The sequence below is a fragment of the Lactuca serriola genome, chromosome 6, assembly GCF_051521515.1.
Source record: "Lactuca serriola cultivar US96UC23 chromosome 6, Lser_US96UC23_V15, whole genome shotgun sequence".
Lineage (NCBI taxonomy): Eukaryota > Viridiplantae > Streptophyta > Magnoliopsida > Asterales > Asteraceae > Lactuca > Lactuca serriola.
This window is the reverse complement of record NC_136413.1, coordinates 161,379,767-161,399,090: the sequence shown is the minus strand read 5'-3', so window position 1 is coordinate 161,399,090 and position 19,324 is coordinate 161,379,767. Positions and strand designations below refer to the sequence as shown.

General features: G+C 34.6%; 2 protein-coding genes across 2 annotated transcripts; both read left to right on the top strand.

Moving 5' to 3' along the window:
- The first annotated feature begins 3,366 nt into the window (after nucleotides 1-3,366).
- Nucleotides 3,367-5,520, top strand: LOC145057197 (ATP-dependent caseinolytic (Clp) protease/crotonase family protein). The gene is made up of 8 exons (XM_079004977.1): nucleotides 3,367-3,576; nucleotides 4,018-4,187; nucleotides 4,265-4,339; nucleotides 4,428-4,518; nucleotides 4,615-4,666; nucleotides 4,765-4,868; nucleotides 5,016-5,092; nucleotides 5,159-5,520. Exons 1-8 carry the CDS (start codon nucleotides 3,411-3,413, stop codon nucleotides 5,333-5,335), a joined length of 912 nt encoding a protein of 303 aa, XP_078861103.1. The 5' UTR covers nucleotides 3,367-3,410; the 3' UTR covers nucleotides 5,336-5,520.
- A 9,463-nt stretch (nucleotides 5,521-14,983) lies between these two features.
- Nucleotides 14,984-17,646, top strand: LOC145060333 (uncharacterized). Its single transcript, XM_079008021.1, has 4 exons — nucleotides 14,984-15,107; nucleotides 15,265-16,437; nucleotides 16,500-16,684; nucleotides 17,017-17,646. The coding sequence occupies exons 1-4, from the start codon at nucleotides 14,984-14,986 to the stop codon at nucleotides 17,644-17,646; spliced, it is 2,112 nt and encodes a 703-aa protein (XP_078864147.1).
- Nucleotides 17,647-19,324: the final 1,678 nt, after the last annotated feature.

Below are 19,324 nucleotides of genomic sequence, written 5' to 3'. Positions count from 1 at the left end.
CCGTTCCACATCCATTAAACACAAATGTTGGTGACTTTTGCACCACCTCGCTCCTTCTCCAATACGTCGACCACCACCGGTGGTAATCAACACAACATCGCCGGAAAAATCGAGCATTGAGAATGGAGATGAAGCTCAAAGAAGAAGGAAATAGAGGGTATCAACAGATCGAGGAAGGGCAAAAAAAGAAGCGGTGACAAAGATTGACTTCCAGCATCGATGTAAGGTGTTACCCAGATCTGTTCGTCGTGAGATTTTCTTCTGAAACCCTAAACGACGTCTAAAACCCTAGAAACTAGAAGGGTGGCGAGATGAAACCCTAATTTGTGAAGATCCTCGAATCACCTCTCTGTAACAGCAACTTATGAAGAATCAGAATAGATCAGGTAGCGGAGGAATAATGTTTGGAGGAGGCGCTTACAAACGATGTGATGGTAGGTGAAGGGATATGTGTTTGCTGGTGCTACACGACCGAAAGGGAGGCAGAGAGGGGTTGCATAGGTGGTGGTCGACAGATTTCTTTCTTCGCCAATGAACTGAACGGTAGTATCAAATTAGAAATCAGACCCCTCCCCTTTCGATTCTCAGAATCCATTTGACAAACACAGTCACCCAAAGTGGTACCCTCTTTCTCCTTCTTCTATACTCGATGATAGCTCTCATTTTTCTACTTTCTGAATCGATGGCAACCCCTTATTTTATCTCTTTTTTTACATTTCTAGTTGTTAGGGATGGTGGTAATGGAGGGATAAGGGAGGTCTTGGGTGATTGAAGGTGACATTAGGTGGTGTAGGGTTATGAGTGTGTTTGTGTATGGTTTTATGAGTGTAGTTCTTTTGTTTTTGTGTATGGTTTTTGTTTTTAGGATGTTTTTTAGATGGATATGAAGTGGTAGAAATAATTTAGGTGGAGATGGAGCTGACATACGACAGTGGTGGCAGGTTGTTGTGGTGGCAAACGGTGGTCGACCGGTGACAGTGTTAGAAGATGTTCTTGAGTTCATTAAGATGTTCTTGAGTGTTCTTAAGATTATGAAGATGTTCTTAATAGATAAACCCAAATGGAGAGAGAGAGAGAGAGAGAGAGAGAGAGAGATAGAGAGAGAGAGAGATTTTATTTTATTTTATTTATTTTTTATTTTTTAGTTATCAAATAATTAAATAACAAAAAGAAAAGCAAAAAACAAATAGAAAAGGGCAAATCCGTCACTTTTAGAATTTTTAGACTGTTTTGGACCAAAACCGTAGCAAAATGAAAACTTTTGGACTATTGCTGCTAGTCTAAACTTGTTTGGCCTAAAGTAACAATTTTAGACATACCACAGGGACCATTTCTTGCAATTTTGTCTTTGTATTTCAAAAGAGACTTGCATGTATAATATGACATATCTATGATTTTTATAATTTGATTTTATTATTTATAATTATTGTTCATTAATTTTAAAACCACTTATTATTATTAATAATTGAAAGAAAACATTTCAAAAACACTTATTATTATAATTAAAATGTTAAGCATATAATAAATATAAAATGATAAGATAGACAATTTGCATTTTAAAAGAGACTTGTATGGATAATATTGATATTATGACATATCTATGATTTTTAATTAATTTTTGCTTTGAAGCAATATAAACATACAAATATATATACAATATTTAATTAAATATTATCTATATCACCTTCTGTAACATATGATCGATAACATGAATCTAATCTAATTTACACTAAAATTTCAACCACAACATACAATGATTGTTATAAAAGAATACTTAAACCAATAAAATATAGAATTAGTATATAAAAACTTACAAATTAAAAACTCCAACATAATAACATGACTCAAAAAATGGTCTAAAGCCCTCAAACCAACACAAAAAACTTTAAACTTGTTTTCTTTGTGAATTTTGTATGTGATTTGTATTTGTGTGTCTACTCAAAGAGATTGGCATTTTTATAGTAGATTATCCATTAATTGTTTATTAAATATATTACATAAGTTATAAAACCTTTGAATTGTTGATCATTATTAAGAGACTTTTGAGTGGTATTCATTAAAATAGGAGGTTTCAAATGCATGAGGTGCTTAGAAAATTTTGTGGGATGTTTCAAATGTATGAGGTTCAAGGAAAAATGTTAGCTTTATAAGTATAGAAGAAGGTCACCCAACTTTTTTTTGTACATTAAGGGAATAAAGTATTGTTTGACCTGTTAAAAAAGTCACCTGACCCACTATAACATGTTTTAATCTCAAACTGTAGCCTCATCTCCTCCAACCTCCTCCTCTGTAACAGTAACATGTTTCCCCTCTCCAAACTTATCCCCAAAACTAATTTGAAGTACTTCCCATTTTAGAATCATTTGTGGTGAATCGGAACAATCTAATTCATCTTCTTCGTGAATCGGTGTACCAGAAACGCGAATCGGAGCAGCAGAAACGTGAATCGGAACAATCCAATTCATCTTCTTTTTTTGTTAATCCAAGCTTCAATTGTTGATTTCAGATTCTTTGTACACCAGTTTTATTGTAATGCTACTTGAGATTAAAACCTGTTATACATCAATTTCAAATTTCAGATTTTGTACAAATTTATATCCTCAAGGGCTTAAAATCGAATGAAAACCCGATTTTATCGATTTGAAGAAAATCTAGAATTTTTTGGACGTCTTTTGACACCATGTTCATCCCCATTGCAGCACTTGTGCTACATGTGAATCTAATGTAGAGATTTTTTCCGGCGATTGAGCATTTAATGCTTTGAAGTCGAGCAAATCGCAACCAAATATCCCTATGTCGTAGCCATGGGCACCATGTACTCGCAATCATTCAACAACGAAGGTCCTGCGATTCCGACAGGTACCTGAACATAACCAATAGGCATCTCACAACACTGCCCAAATATCGAATTGTAATCGAATCCTTCAAGTGGTAACCCTAATAACGACCTTCCTGGTTTTCTCTCTAACGTCTCCCGTCGAATCGAAGCCGCTCTCCGGCAGTCCACACGTGAGGTACCGATGAAGGATTGAACGAAATCGATGCCAAAGAACCCTAGAAGGTAGGTGAAGGAAAGAATGAGGGAGACGATGACGGCGAGTTCGAAGAGGGTAACGACGTGAAGAGGGGTAGAGGACCAGATTTTACCGGTATTAGGTCAGATAAGGACATTTTAAAACGGTAAATTCGGACTTCATTCCCTAAATGTACAAAAAAATAATTTAGTGATCTTTTAAAACAAATACAAAAAATTCTAATATGACATTTAACCTTCTTTTACCATTTTTAACACCATCACCGTACTTTGACTTTTTTTTTTTTTACTCTGAGCTTTTCGCTGCTACTTATCCCTCTGATCAACGACTTGGATTGTTGGATTGTCGTTCATATGCATGTAATCAAAACCAAAAATGGTGGTTTTCTCCAGCATTGGCAAACGATTTTGCAATCGATCATTCAATGATACAAAATCCTACTTATTACCCTCTCGACTGCAATTCCAGAGTATCCGAACACTCCTCCTTCAGTCCGCTTCGGAATCCGTCAAAGTTCAAAAACTTTCCGATGCCGATTCAGGTAACTATTACGATCATATGCTACTTTTGAGTATATAGTTCTTTTTCTCAACTGAAATACTTTCTCTCTCTCGGTGTAATCTGCTCTACTTCTTGCCTTAATATCGGAAAACATCCGTAAGAATCTTTTCCCCCAAATTAGGCGTAGAGGAAGGTGTATTTTTATTAGGGTTAGAGTTTTAGGTAAATACTTCGAGATCCTGATTAATGTTGAAAATGAAACAGCGTTCTGAGTATCTTCAATGATCTCATTTGCAATTAGGCACAGATATCTCGCTTTAGTTAGTGTTGAAATTTCGATCTGTTTCCTAATCTAAAACAGATAGTTGTCTCCTCCTCCCTAAATTACAAATAACTATATGATTTTACCACCATGGAAACCCAAACTCTTCGATGAAACTTAGGAAACAAATCAAATTACTTGTTACTGTTTCTTTGACAGGAATTATCCAAATTAACATGAATAGACCCGAAGCTAAAAATGCCCTTGGGAAGGATTTTCTAAAAGGACTACAGAATAGCTTTGAAGCTGTAAGTGTAGACTCATCTGCAAAAGTGTTGATGATATGCAGCTCAGTCTCTAAAGTCTTCTGTGCAGGTGCTGATTTGAAGGTAGCTTTTAAAACCTGCAATTCTTTAAAGTTACAATTTCAACTTCTTGATCATAAATACTTTCGATTCTCACTTAGGAAAGAAGAACCATGGATATACCCGAAGTTCGAGCTTTTGTCAACTCACTAAGGTCAACATTTTCATTCTTAGAGGTGAGTCTCATACTGTATTACTCTCATTATCTTTGTTATCCTTTCTTTAATTAAAATTTTAGTTTTTAAATAAAATTTCCATGTTTAGGCACTTCAAATCCCAACTATTGCAGTTATAGAAGGTGCAGCATTGGGTGGGGGACTTGAAATGGCTTTATCTTGTGATATCCGAATATGTGGTAATACAAAATTAAAAAGTACATTAACAATTATTTATTATTTATGATATTTTTTTTACACAATTTTCATTTTTTAATAATTTGACATGTCTTCAGGAGAAGATGCCAAACTTGGCTTACCAGAAACCAGTCTTGCTGTAATACCAGCGTATGTATGCAAATTATGCATAAAGCATAATATAAGAATATATATATATATTTTTAAATAAAAAAAATGGTTGTTATATTTTTATTTATTTTTTACAGGGCTGGAGGGACACAAAGGCTTCCTAGGTTAATTGGAAGCTCAATAGCCAAAGAACTTATTTTCACAGGCCGAAAGATCACTCCCAAAGAAGCATTGTCATTTGGTATTTTATTTTTACACATAATAGCAATATACTTATTATTTATATACCAATCTTAAAAATATACTTATATTTTATATAACCAAATAAATATAAGTACATTGCTATTATGGGTAAAAAAAGTACAAACCTTAAAATAACTTCATGTAGGTCTGATTAACTATTGTGTTCCTGCGGGTGATGCGTATTCAAAGGCGATTGAAATTGCACGTGAGATAAATCAAAAGGTACATTTATTAATATTATATGAAATATTTTTATTGTAATATAATATTATGAGTTAATGTTATTAGGGTCCTGTGGCTATACGGATGGCTAAAAGAGCGATTAACCATGGTTTAGAAATGGAGATTGGGTGTGGTTTGGAATTGGAAGAAGAATGCTATGAAGAGATATTGGTGACGGGTGATAGGTTAGAAGGGTTGAATGCGTTTTCTGAGAAGCGAAAACCTTTGTATAAAGGTGAATGAAATAACCGATTTTTGGTTTATTGATGTTGGAAATGTACTTTATTTTTTTTTTTTTTAATTATATTAGTAATGTAGTTACACTTGTTAAACGGTTGTTAGCGAATTTAAAGTATTTAACTTGGAGAATAATATAAACATGAGACAAGATCAATAGATAAATCAAATAACGGAGAGAGTCTTTAACGTGTTTTTTTTGCTTAACGAAACACACATGCACTATACACCTTACACCTATCCTTTTTATAAGAGAATTGTATAAAAAATCAGAAAAAGGTGTATATGCTCATATATATAAAAACATTGTTTATTTTATTCTTGAATAGCTACTATAGTAGTGACTAGGTTACAACCCGTGGAATCCACGGGTAACAAAATTAAAAAAATATTAAAAATTAAAAATTAATTTCAATTAATTTGTAAAATTGTTTGAAGATACAAACGACGTTCTTTATTTCTAGATTAATGATAAGATGATGATGTTGTATATTGAAATATATAATTGAATAGTACGTTGCTATTATGGGTATAAAATGAAAAGCAGTATCTGTATTAGTAGCAAGAAATAGAAGTAAGATGCTATTATCTTTTAAGAAAGATAAGTACGTTTTTTTTTGGATAAAAGAACATGAAATTCAAGATATAGCGATGCATGGCGACAGATAGTTTATTTCGGCGATGAGTTTTCTTTCTGCTGACTATTTCATGATAAAAATAGAAATATGTTACTTTGGGTTACAAATAAAAATATGTTGTTAGTTTGGGTTAAATTTAAAAGTACATTGTTATTTTAGGCTAAAAACAAAAATACGTTGTCATTTTAGGTTAAAACTATACATAATAGTTTTATCTTAAAACATCAATTAAGAGTCCACAAAATAATTTTCGGTTATTGTTTAAATTTAAAAGCATTATAGTTAACCATAATATACACAAGGATATTATTATATGCATTTTAAAAGGAATATATATCATAATTTGTTTTTTTAGTTCCGTCGAATAGTTTGAATAGTTTTGTTTGAGTGAATGGTTTTCTTTCGGTGATTTGTTATATACGGAAAATGTCATATTCCAAAAACAGAGAATAGATCAACAAATATCATTACCATTTACATATATATGTCGTAAAATGAAATGTTTCAATTTCCTCTAAGGTTTAAATCGTTGATTAATATCGTAATTTGGAATGAAATTAAAAAAAGTACGATATTAGTGCCTTATGGAATTTTGAGTTATTTTTGGTACGAAACCAAAACTAACATAAAATATCGCATTGATTTGGTGTGGTTATTTGTGTGGTTTTTAACCACAATTTAGAGCTCAAACTGTTTTAAGAGTTCAAACATGTTACTTTTAATAATAAAAAATCATAATGTATAAGACAATTAACTTAAATCACAAACAAATAATATCTTGAAAATGTCAAATCAATAGTAATTAACAATAAATTTCTTAAAATTGTCTAATTTCATCATTTTTCAAAGTTAAACATAACAAAAAACAATACTTTTGTGTTCTAGTATTTTATTTATCTTTCATTCATGAAACTTGTCTTATTTCTAATATTTAATATATTAATAATTAATAAAAAAAAGTTGTATATAATATATGCGGTGCGGTTTTTTTTTGTGGTTTTTGAAAACTAATAACCGCACCGCACCGCAAATTTGCGGTTTTTGAAAAACAGAAAACCTCACAATTGGTTTTTATTGCGGTTGTGGTTTATTGGTTGCGGTTTATGCGGGTTTTGCGGTTAATTTTAGTTGCGGTGCGGTTTTTGCTCACCCCTAGCTAATTACATGCAACTCATCTTTAGAATGGTTCACATAAATTTTTGGTTTACTATTACCACCTCAAACCTATTATGTCGGTTTAAATATGTTTTATTTTATACCTATGTCTCATCAAACGTAGCATCATGCATCACATAATTGATGAATATGTACCTCTTGTTTAACATATTTTAATTATGCTAACATTTTAATATTATTTGTATCTCGTGTAATTTAGATAGCTTACGCAAATGAATGATCATATTTATCAAACAACTACGTCCTATATGTAAATTTTGGAAGCAATTTTAACAAAATATCATTACTACCAAAATATAACCATGAAGAAATGCAACACCAAGTGATTTAGCCGCAACAAAGCTAAATGGATAAAGCCCCAAAAGTTGCATACAACTTCACTATCACCATCATATCATAGCAAACAACTTTGAGCAGCCATACTGAAGAGTAAGCAACCATTAAAAACGCTATTAAAATCAGCATGAAATTGAGAACCAAAATTATTGCAATTTCAGCAATGTAGTATTACCACTCAGAACCAAATCTGCTCTACTTTCAGCAATGGCATCAAACAAAAGCTTTAGTTGTTGATACAACAATATATTTTGATTTAGATTAGATAAAATAGAAAATCTTACTCGTCAATCATCATAGAGTCAATGCATATCCACTTCCATTATGAATTTCCAACCATCAATTGAGGAGGATTTGACACCTCAACAAACTTTTGACATTGAATAGATGACTTTTTGGTTAACCGCACTCAAGAAACATGGAAATTTGCCCCAAGATCTAATACATAAAACACTTCTTGCTCTTGACTAAAGTAAAAAAGGAAAAAAAAAATGATTTTATAAATTTTAACATAGATACAAGTCATTACTTTTATATTACTTAACATGGTATCATCTTGCTTCCCTTTGAATTCTAAAAAACCTCCTAACAAAGACATTTTATTTTTTAGCTCGAACCTGCATAAAAAAAGTAAATACTTAAAAATACAACTAACTAAACATAATATTAAAAGAAGCATTTGAATATATCTATCCCACATTGGAGCACTGTTGAGAATAAAACTAAGATTATGTTGAAAAGATTATTGTATTTCCTTTTTATCATTAAGTAAAGCATCCTTAATCCAGCCGGATATACTCCCTTTTTTTGGTTTTAATTCTGACCATCGTTCATATGTTACAAATTTAAGTGGAAAGTAATCTGGATGAGATTTTTGAACATAAGTTATTATAAAATGTATCAATGTAAAAACTAAAACACAACATTTACAAACATAAAATAAGATTGAAGTTTTAGTTTATACCGAAAGTTTGGATTATGGCACACTAATTATTCTGTCAAGAAGAAGTATGGGTCTGGAAGATGACCTCCAACATAAGCTTTGCCATCATACAAAGCTTGAAGCCTACAAGTGCAATTTTTATACATAAGTAAAATTTAGAAGGATCAGGCCACAAATATATGATATTCCAAAAATAGGTGAATTGCAAGAAAGAAACACAGGGAAAGTAATGAAGCTGAAATTGTTAGATATAGTCGTATAGTTGAATTAGGTGGGGTTCAAATTGATGGGAGAAGAAGGGTCAGATAGTGGTTAGAGATAATACCTATTAGCGATGGGTAAGAGAGTATTGGAACCGCTGCAACCAAACTCAATGTGGTTATAACGCCCCGATTCTCAGGTATTGATGTAAATAAGACTTTCTTTGGTTTTAAGTCCTACTCGACGAGTTGGTTGCATTACTCGTCGAGTAGCAGCAGGGTGGGATCGCGTGTTTAGTGACCTACTCGCCGAGTCCATGAAGGGACTCGACGAGTAGGAGCTGACAGATGAAACCCTAAATCCCGGGGTTTTGCACCCTATTTAAAGAGGCTTAAGCCTCCTTTGGCCTCTTTGCAGTCCTTGAGAGCTCATAGAAACCCTAATTCGGGTGGTGCTTCATTCTTGTGTGTCTTGAGCTTTAGAAAGAAGGTTTTTGGAAAGGAAGAGCTTGGAGGGCAAGAGACTAGGAGCAAGGAAGGTGTGGGAATCAGAAATCTACCTCAATTAGCATCATTTGGAGGTATCAAGTCGCCACCTTTACCTCATTTTTCCTTCTAGACCTCATTTGGTTGAGATCTAGGGTTTTTATGGTTTGATTGTGATGATATTGTGGGATATGAGCTAGATCTGAAATTGTAACTTTAGATCTGGACACTTCTTGGGTCCTAGAGTCATAAAGCTCTGAGTTTGACCATGTATGAAGCTTTCCTTGAGTATGGAACCCCATTGTGAGCTTGGATTTTACATTTAGAGCCTTTTTAGCTATGCATGCACGTAAAGTTTGCAACCTTACGTGAAAAGCATGCCTTAGGAGCTTGGATCTATATTGGAGCCACTACATGGCTTAAAAGAGTCTATATGGCTTAAAGACTGAAGGAACTCGGCGAGTTACAAGGTCGACTCGACGAGTCATATGAAGATAAGCCTGGACCCGGCGAGTTGGATGAACAACTCGGCGAATCCGATGAAGATTGCCATAGAACTCGACGAGTCAGTTGAAGTTTCCCCAATTTATGTATGCGTGTGTAAACGTCGAGTTGCAAGAAGGAAACTCGAAGAGTGGCCTTAAAGTTCGATCGTAAACCAAAGGAAGTTGACGAGTCCCTCCGATTACTCGGCGAGTGGACTAGTACTTCAAGGAACTCGGCGAGTATCCGAGGGTACTCGGCGAGTAAGGTTCAACATGGACTGTTGACCTTGACTGAAGACTTTGACTTTGACCAAGGGTTGACTAGTTGGTTTATGGAGTACCTTGAAAAGTTGGGAACTGATGGGTATGATGGTATTATGGTAATACGTGGTGGAGTTTTTGGCAGTGATCCAAGAGTTGGAGTTCATCTACCGAGTCGACATCTGCAAGGTGAGTTATCCTCACTGTATCAAAACGGTCTAAGGCACCAAGGTCAGCCCTTTAGTTGTTATGGTTATGATATGATATGTATGAGATTATGATCTGATAGATCGGAAGCAGGATAGACATTATGTTATGTTTTTATGATCCTTAGGGATTGGTATGTTAGTGGCCTGCTGGGACAGTGCTCTAGTTATGAGGAATCGCTATGATTGATGATCAGTAAGATAGATATATTTGATGTCTCTATATGCCAGTATATGTTAGTTATGCGCACATGATTATTTGCTCGTCGGTTGGGTTGAGGCGGTCCTGCTTTGTGCTGAAGGTCAACATACCCTATGAGCGATCTGAGGAGACTGTAGGCCCACGTGGCGGTCCAGTCATGTTGAAGGCTCGGTATAGATTCAGTTAGACTGTAGGCCTGTAGGGCGGACCAGTCAGGTCGATGGCCCAGTATGCATGTTGATTGATTGATTATTACTGATATGATATTATCAGTGTGGTATTGGCATTTTGGGGGTAGCACACTAAGCCCTCAGGCTTACAATTTACAGTTATTGTTTCAAGTACTTTAGGAGATCATGGAAAGGCGAATGCATGACCGTACCGCTCCTCATCCTTATGATCTGGCTTTTGGGACACTTTGATTGAATAATGATTTGAAAACATTTTCTGTAAACAATACCATTGGGTTTTATTTATGATTGAAAATTTTAAAATTTGACGTAAAAGTTATGGATGTTATAGTGGTCTTGGTCATTGAAGAAGAAATGTCGTACCAAGAGGTAGATCACCAGACCAAAGATAATTTCCCCAACATCACTGATCCTTGCGATACACTTTGTCGTTCTCATGTAGAAATTTAGAAAGGATGATTGACATGTAGCAACTTAGGAGGGTGCGAATGAGTAAAGTTAATGAAATTTAAATATTTGATTTACATGTTAGGCTAAAGTAGAGATAGAGATGAAGACTTCTCAACCTTTGCCAAAGAAATATAACTCCATAATCTGTAGCTCCAAGTGAAAAGCTCAAGGTCGACACCACGATATAATAACCCTCAACCACATCCGAATATCAAATCAAAATAGAATGAACAAATATATTTCCAAAATCCTAAATCCAACAATTTTATAAATCAAGTTCAAAAAATCGTAAATACAATGGTAAAGTACAACAATTTGAGAACATACAAAGAAGATGATTATACCGACGAATTCTTAGAAAACATAAACCCTAGCCGATGCTTCTGCCCTGCTGCCAAAACATCCAATTATAAATTTATAATCCCATGACACCGACGAATTCTCGACGTTTTGTAGATCATTACTTAAATTACGGCTTAAATTTGGGAGGATTTGAATTTTGATTATGATTTTAAAGAGAAGCGAATGAGTTTCCTGAAAATGAAGAAGAATTGAGCCGGTTAAGGAGAGATTAAAAGTCGGGGTAAAAAAATAATTTAACTTGAAGGATGAGAAGGCATAAGGACATGCCACGTCATTAAAAGTACTCTTTTATTAGGATTAAGATTTATGAGTAAAGTAGTACGTGTGTATAAACCATCTGGAATAATTTACGGTTAATAGATTTTTTCCCTATTTAAAAAATGCAAATATTGTGCATATGCCAAAAGGAGATGCACATGTCTTATTATTATTATTATTATTATTATTATTATACAAAACGTCATTTTTACTATGCATGTCTGTGTGTATGTAGTAGAAAAACAATGATCGACACAACCTACCAACCCAATCTAATTATCCAAAATTAACGGGTTGGGTTGAGATTTTAAATCCATTTAAATTAAATGGGTTGGGTTAAATAAAAATTATCAAGTCATTTTCAACCTGTCTATCCACTTAATTTTATTATATATTTATTTTAATACTTATTTAAATATTATTATGCAGCAATCTAAATACTAATTCATAAATTATAATGTTGTCTTATTATTTATGTTTAAAAAAATCCTAATTCTCATCTTTTTTATTTATTTATTTATTTATTTTTGTGTCGACAGTACTGACCACTGTCCAAAATTACTTTGAAATTAAATATTTTAATTATTATTGAACAATTTATATGTATTTAAATTAGAATTATGTTTTTATCGTACTTTGAAATTTTATTTAAGCTTGTAACTAATTTGAGTGATATAATTTTTAGTTAATTAATTTACCTTTTTCTATTGTAAATAGGTTAACTCATGTTTACTCACTCAAAATGGTAATTAAGTTTCAAATTTGTACAAAATATACCATGAAAGTTTATCCTGTTCAAAAAATAATATTAAGCTTAATTAAGAAACCGATCAAAAAATACCATTAAACTTGACTTTTTGTTCTCATATTTCCATGTGGGAACTATAGGTAAAACATGACCGGGAAAACACAACTAAATTTTACATGGCCATCTTACTCCATCCCTTACGTGGAATTAGGTACCCTTCTCTATTATGTGCCAAGTTTTTTTGGAATCGAAGACCTTCTGTGCACTCACCTGTTGCTTTCGTTTTTCCCACAACCGAAAACAAAACCGGTTTTAATCACCTCCTTTACCTAGAGCTGCAACAACCTTAGCATCTCCATCCACTGCAACCTCGATTTCCAGTTTCCATCCCCACTCTGAACCGTCGTCAATCATCAGAACCAGCAATTAGTCTCCTTCCTGTTGCTGCCTTCGGTCTGCAACAGCCCTACCCCATCTCTGCTGCAACCGTAAACTATCACCACCTTTTCCAGCTCTGAGAACCAGCATCACCATCGTGATCACCATCAAGACTGACCAGCTGTTATGACTACCCATTGCTGCCTTCGTTTTCACCTTTCACACTATTACCGTTACATTTCTAATCATAGTTAGTTTAGTAGTTAACTTAACCATAGTTGTTAATCTGTTAGGTGCATATTAGTTAGACGTGCGTAGTGTAAGCTATAATATAAAAAGCATTTGTACTTGTAAGAAAGTCAATACAGTGAAGACAAGTAATTTTCTTCATTTTCTTTTCTCTGATGATATGGTATCAGAGCGTGGTTTTTGCTTCCGCATCCTCAATTTCAATCTTGATTCTTGATTGTTCTTTCTTCACGATCTTTGATTGATTTCTCTCCTTTGATTTTTCTTGATTGCTTGATTCAATCAATTTGTATCTCTTTGTTTTCTTCTTTAAGATCGTTATTTTTTTCTGACAAAATTGCAAGAACGGTCCCTATGGTTAGGTCGAAATTGCCACTTTGGGCCAAACAGGTTTGGACTAGCACTTATGGTCCAAAGGTTTTCATTTTCTTGCCACTTTTGTCCAATTTACTTTAAACTTTTTTGTAATGACGATTTTGCCCTTGGATTTTGTTTTTTCAGTTTTTTATTTATTTAAATACTTTTATAATTAAAAGAAAAACAAAAAATAGGTCTCTCTCTCTCTCTCTCTCTCTCTCTCTCTCTCTCTCTCTCTCTCTCTCTCTCTCTCTCTCTCTCTCTCTCTCTTATAAACACAAAATGATTTAGGGCTTTTATGTAAAAAGGGATCTCATGAGATATTGATTGTGTTTAAGTGGCCGAACTTAATGAAATTAGGGCTCATATGCCCTCGTTTTTTGTCTGATTGTCAAACGAAAGGAAGTCAAACACGAAGGAATTGACATAGATAAAATCAACGACGTTGGTAGAATGGAGCATAAGGCTTCGTCTGTCGAATTGTAGGCTGAGATTGTCTTTGAGGTCGACGAGACCGAAGTGACGAATGTGTGAAGAAGCAGCAAAGTTTTGCTCGTTCCAATCTGACTGTAAGGTGCGAAGGAGGAAGGGAGGGAAGGTGGGCGTCGAGAGAGGGGGGAAAAGGTCTTTGGTCCTCAGTTGGTCTGAGACGAAGAAATAGGATCGAAGGTAGGAAGTGGCTTGATGGTGGTAATCTATAACAAACAAGGAGCATTCGATCTCTGGCGATGGTTACTCAGTCACGAGGAGGGGGGCATCTCCGGTGGGGACGGTTTGTCAGCAAGGATTGACAGAAGGATGAGAAAAGGTTCGAGTATAGATTGTTAGGTAATTGAAGTTCACATGTATAAGGTATCTCCGTTTTTTTTTTTGTTTTGAAAGAATCCCCTTAAGGGAAAGGGTCTCCAGCTAGTCGTTGAGGTTGGAAACGAGGCAATAGCTCCGATTGTTTGCCTTCATTTTTTTATAGACATCAATGGGTATTTGGATTGGGTGTTTGAGTTTATTGTTTGATAGGGGAAGAGCTAGCACCAATTTCATAAAAGAATACTGCAATTTTGTCTAATTGTGTAAGCTGTTCAAGTTTTATGCCATTAAATGAATATTTCTTCTTGTAATTGTTTTGTCAACGTGCAGTTTGTTCTTCAACGTCTAACTAACAGGCAGTTAGACATGAATTTCTATTGCCACATGTTTCCAACCAGTTTACTTTTTAAATCATTCTAGAGGTAGGCTGGTACCATGTACGCATATAAATTGAAGTGGAAACAGATAATGGCCATCGATTAAATTGTTGAAGATGGAGTGGTGGAGATGAGATTTGTTAGTGAAGGTGGAGTTAGGGTTCCGACACTATGGTTATGACGATTGGCTCCGATGGTTTGGGTAAAAAAGGACGATAAATGGTTTTGGGAGAGAGAGAGAGAGGGGGAGGAGGTAGGTAGAGAGAGAGAGAGAGAGAGAAAGAGAGAGATACTTATTTTTTTATTTTTTTTAATTATAAAAGTATTTAAATAAATAAATAATTGAAAAAACAAAATCCAAGGGCAAAATCGTCATTACAAAAAAGTTTAAAGTAAATTGGATCAAAGTGGCAAGAAAATGAAAACCTTTGGACCATAAGTGCTAGCCTAAACATGTTTGGCCCAAAGTGGCAATTTCGACCTAACCACAGGGACCATTCTTGCAATTTTGTCTTTTTTTTCTGGATCTTTTGTTTTGTCAAAATGTCTGGAGAAAGTTCTCAAAATTCAAATTTTCTTCAGATGATCCGTATTTTCTACATCATTCGGATAATCCTGGCACTCTTCTTGTCAATCAGCACCTTATTGGAGACAGTTATGCGTCCTGGTCCGATCCATGACAATTGCCCTTTCAGTTACGAACAAACTTGATTTTGTTACTGGAGATCTTCCTTAACCTCCGGATACTGATGTAATTCGTTTCAAGGCCTAGAATCGCAACAACAGTATTGTAATTTCCTGGATCCTAAACTCTATATCTAAAGAAATTTCTTCTTCAGTGATTTACCTAAAAACTGCTTTTGCAATTTGGAATGAACTCAAAGAAAGGTTTCAACAGAGCAATGGACCTCGCATATTCCAAATTAAGCGTGATTTGATGAATACTGTTCAAGGACAGGACTCTGTAAGTATGTATTTTACTAAGCTCAAAGTTCTTTGGGAGGAATTGTCCAATTTTGATACTCACTGTACATGTGGTTTATGTACATGTGGTGGTGCAAAAGAAATTGAACACGCTATGATGTTTCTTATGGGTTTAAATGATTCATATGCCCAAATTCGAGGGCAAATACTTCTCATGGATCCTATACCTGTAGTTAATCGGATCTTTTCCTTGGTTATTCAAGAAGAAAGACAACGAGAAATTGGAAATAATCAATCTATGAACATTCCAATGGCTTGTAATGTTCAGAGTTTCAATAACAACTTGAACAATTCAAGAAATCGGGTTTCCAACAACAATTTCAACAAAGGTTCCAACAAGAATTCATCAATGTGTTCTCATTGCAAGCGTTCAGGACACACTGTTGATAAGTGTTACAAACTGCATGGATTTCCGCCAGGATATCATTCAAATCAAAACTCAATCTCAAATAATTCTCGTGTGAATGTTGTTGCTGCTGCTACAGAGGGTCAGTCTTCTGGTAATGATACAAGTTCTCCTCTTACAAATCTTACCAATGAACAATGCCAACAACTTATTGCTATGCTTACTGGTCAATTGGCTTCAGCAAATTCTGTTTCACATGATCATGTTACCACTTCAGGTAATCATTATGTTCTGACTCTCTTTTCTAGTCATTACAATTCTAATATATGGATATTAGATACCGGAGCAACTAGGCATATTTGCAATGATAAAAATATGTTTCATGATTTGGTGGATATCTCACACACTCGTGTTTGTTTACCCAATCAAATGGTTATTCAAGTTGAATGCATGGGAAAAGTTAACATAAATGAACATATTACTCTCACTAATGTTCTTTATGTGCCACAGTTTGAATTGAATTTGGTATCAATTTCTCAATTGGCTAAATTCAAGACTATTAAGGCAAAGTTTTATCATGATTATGCTATTTTGAAGCAGATACACACCAAGATAACGATTGGCAATGCTAGAGTTCATGTTGGACTTTATGTGCTTGAGGATATGCGTATAGGAGTACAAGCACAAGTAAATGTGAATGCAGTATCAGCTGATTAAATGTGAATGTAGTATCAGCTGATTGTTGGCACCAACGGTTTGGGCATCCTTCAAATGAAAAGTTGCAATCTATTAGTAGTATCACTGTTTCAAATAAAGATTTGAATAAAAGTGTATGTTCCATTTATCCTTTAGCTAAACAGAAACGTTTACCTTTTCAGTCTTTCAAGAATATTGCAAATGAACCTTTTGAGTTGGTACATTGTGATGTATGGGTCCTTATCATGTAAAGGATTATAAGGGATATCAATATTTTGCAACTATTGTTGATGATTGCACTAGATTTACATGGGTATACATGATGAAGCATAAATCTGATGTTCAAAGCATAACTCCACGATTTTTTGCTATGGTTGAAACACAATTTAACACCAAAATTAAGGGTTTTCGGTCTGATAATGCAAAGGAGTTGGCTTTTACTGCATTTTTCAATCAAAAAGGAGTATTGCATCAATTCTCTTGTGCTCAATGTCCAGAACAGAATTCTATAGTTGAACGAAAGCATCAACACCTATTAAATGTTGCTTAGGCGTTATTCTTTCAGTCAAATATTCCTACATCATATTGGTTTGAATGTATTTTATGTGCTACATTTCTTATCAATCGTACTCCTTCACATGTTCATGATAATTTGTCCCCATTTCAAAAGCTGTATGAGTATCCTCCAGATTATTCAAGATTTAGGAGTTTTGGATGTTTAACTTTTGCTTCAACACTTCTCAGTCACAGGGACAAATTTACTACACGTGCCAGATGTTGTATCTTTATTGGTTATCCAATGGGAATGAAAGCGTATAAAATGATGGATGTTAAGACAAAAGAAATATTCGTATCTCGTGATGTTGTGTTTCATGAACATGTTTTTCCTTTTAAGCATTCCACATATAACCATCAATCAGATCCTTTTCATTCAATGGTCATACCTTGCTCCCAGGAAGATACTTTTATTTCTGATCCTTTACCTGATTCATCTGTTCCAGTTGATAATACAGATCACATTCCCATTTTCAATGAAGATCATTCAGTTGGAAATCAAAGGCCTCAAAGAAATAGAACCCGTCCAACTTATCTACAAGATTATCATTGTGGTTTAGTAAACAATGTGACCATTGATACCAATGCAAAATACCCTTTATCTTCTGTTCTCTCATATTCCTAACTCTCACCTAAATATCAAGCATTCACTCTTGCCATTTCAACTGAATCTGAACCACAATCCTATTCTGAAGCATCTAAATCCAAAGAATGGCAATTAGCTATGCAAGAAGAATTAAAGGCTCTTGAAGCCAATAATACTTGGACGATAGTACCCTTTCCTCCTGATAGAAAAGCTTTGGGATCTAACAGGGTATACAAAATCAAAAGACGTTCTAATGGTGCTGTTGAACGATACAAGGCACACCTTGTTGCTAAGGGCTTCAATCAACAAGAAGGTATCAATTTTTTGGATACTTATTCCCCAGTAGCTAAACTCGTTACTGTCAAATTGTTGCTTACTTCAGCTGCTCAACGTTCTTGGCCTCTTATTCAATTGGACGTGAATAATGCTTTCGTGAATGGAGCTTTGGAAGAAGAGGTTTACATGAAGTTACCTCAAGGGTATAGTTGTAATTCTGTATCTTCGAATGGTAAACCATTTGTATGCAAACTAGAGAAATTTTTATATGGTTTGAGGCAGGCATCTCGTCAACGGTATGCCACTTTTTCTTCATTTCTACTTTCCCAAGGATTTACACAATCGAAAGCTGATTACTCATTGTTTTATAAGGGCAAAAGATCCTCATATGTAGCCCTGTTAGTATACGTAGACGATATTGTGTTAACAGGTGCTTCTCTCCATGAAATTGACTCTATCAAACAATCTTTAAGCAACACATTCAAGCTTAAGGATTTAGGAAAGTTGCAACACTTCTTGGGTCTTGAAATTGCCAGATCAACAGATGGCATTTATATTTCTCAGAGACAATATGTCCTTAATCTTCTAGAAGAAACTGGTATGTTAGCTGCCAAACCTGTCCATTATCCAATGGATCCTGCATGTAAAACATCAAATTTCAATGGGGCACCCTTATTGGATCCTTCTCAATATAGACGCTTAATTGGCCGGTTAATGTACTTAACCATAACCCGACCGGACATTACCTATGTAGTAAATAGGTTAAGTCAATTTGTTACAGATCCAAGATTACCTCATCTTCAAGCTACTAATCATCTGCTTAAGTTCCTCAAACTCAATCCTGGTCAAGGATTGTTTTTTTCTTCCAAACCTTCTTTGAAGATTACAGCTTTTTCAGATTCTGATTGGGCAGGATGTCAGGATACTAGGAGATCTGTTTCTGGCTTTTGTGTTTTTCTAGGGGACTTGATGATTTCTTAGAAGTCAAAGAAACAATCCATTGTTTCTAGATCATCTATCGAAGCTGAATACCGAGCAATAGTTGTTGCTACAACTGAGATCATTTGGCTTCATCATTTGCTAAGCAACTTTAACATTCACACTCATGAGCCTACTTTAATTTTTTGTGATAATGAATCGGCGATCAAGCTTGCATCAAATCCAACCTTTCATGAATGAACAAAGCATATCGAAATCGATTGCCACTTCATTCGTGATAAGATTTTGGATAATACAATCAAACTCATGCCCATACGCACAACACACCAATTAGCAGACATTTTTACTAAATCGTTACCTCGACATAAGATGATACCTATAATGGCCAAGATGGGTTTGAAAAACATTTTTCAAAGTCCATCTTGAGGGGGGGTATTACCGTTACATTTCTAATCATAGTTAGTTTAGTAGTTAACTTAACCATAGTTGTTAATCTGTTAGG

What these genes read in the sequence shown, in the direction of transcription:
- LOC145057197 (XM_079004977.1), top strand. Translation starts at nt 3,411, where the DNA reads ATGGTGGTTTTCTCCAGCATTGGCAAACGATTTTGCAATCGATCATTC. An exon ending in TTGTGATATCCGAATATGTG is followed by an intron (nt 4,519 to 4,614) that starts GTAATACAAAAT and finishes ACATGTCTTCAG; the next exon opens with GAGAAGATGCCAAACTTGGC. An exon ending in CAAAGAAGCATTGTCATTTG is followed by an intron (nt 4,869 to 5,015) that starts GTATTTTATTTT and finishes AACTTCATGTAG; the next exon opens with GTCTGATTAACTATTGTGTT.
- LOC145060333 (XM_079008021.1), top strand. Translation starts at nt 14,984, where the DNA reads ATGTCTGGAGAAAGTTCTCAAAATTCAAATTTTCTTCAGATGATCCGT. An exon ending in TTATGTGCTTGAGGATATGC is followed by an intron (nt 16,438 to 16,499) that starts GTATAGGAGTAC and finishes ATGTGAATGTAG; the next exon opens with TATCAGCTGATTGTTGGCAC. An exon ending in CAAATGAACCTTTTGAGTTG is followed by an intron (nt 16,685 to 17,016) that starts GTACATTGTGAT and finishes AATGTTGCTTAG; the next exon opens with GCGTTATTCTTTCAGTCAAA.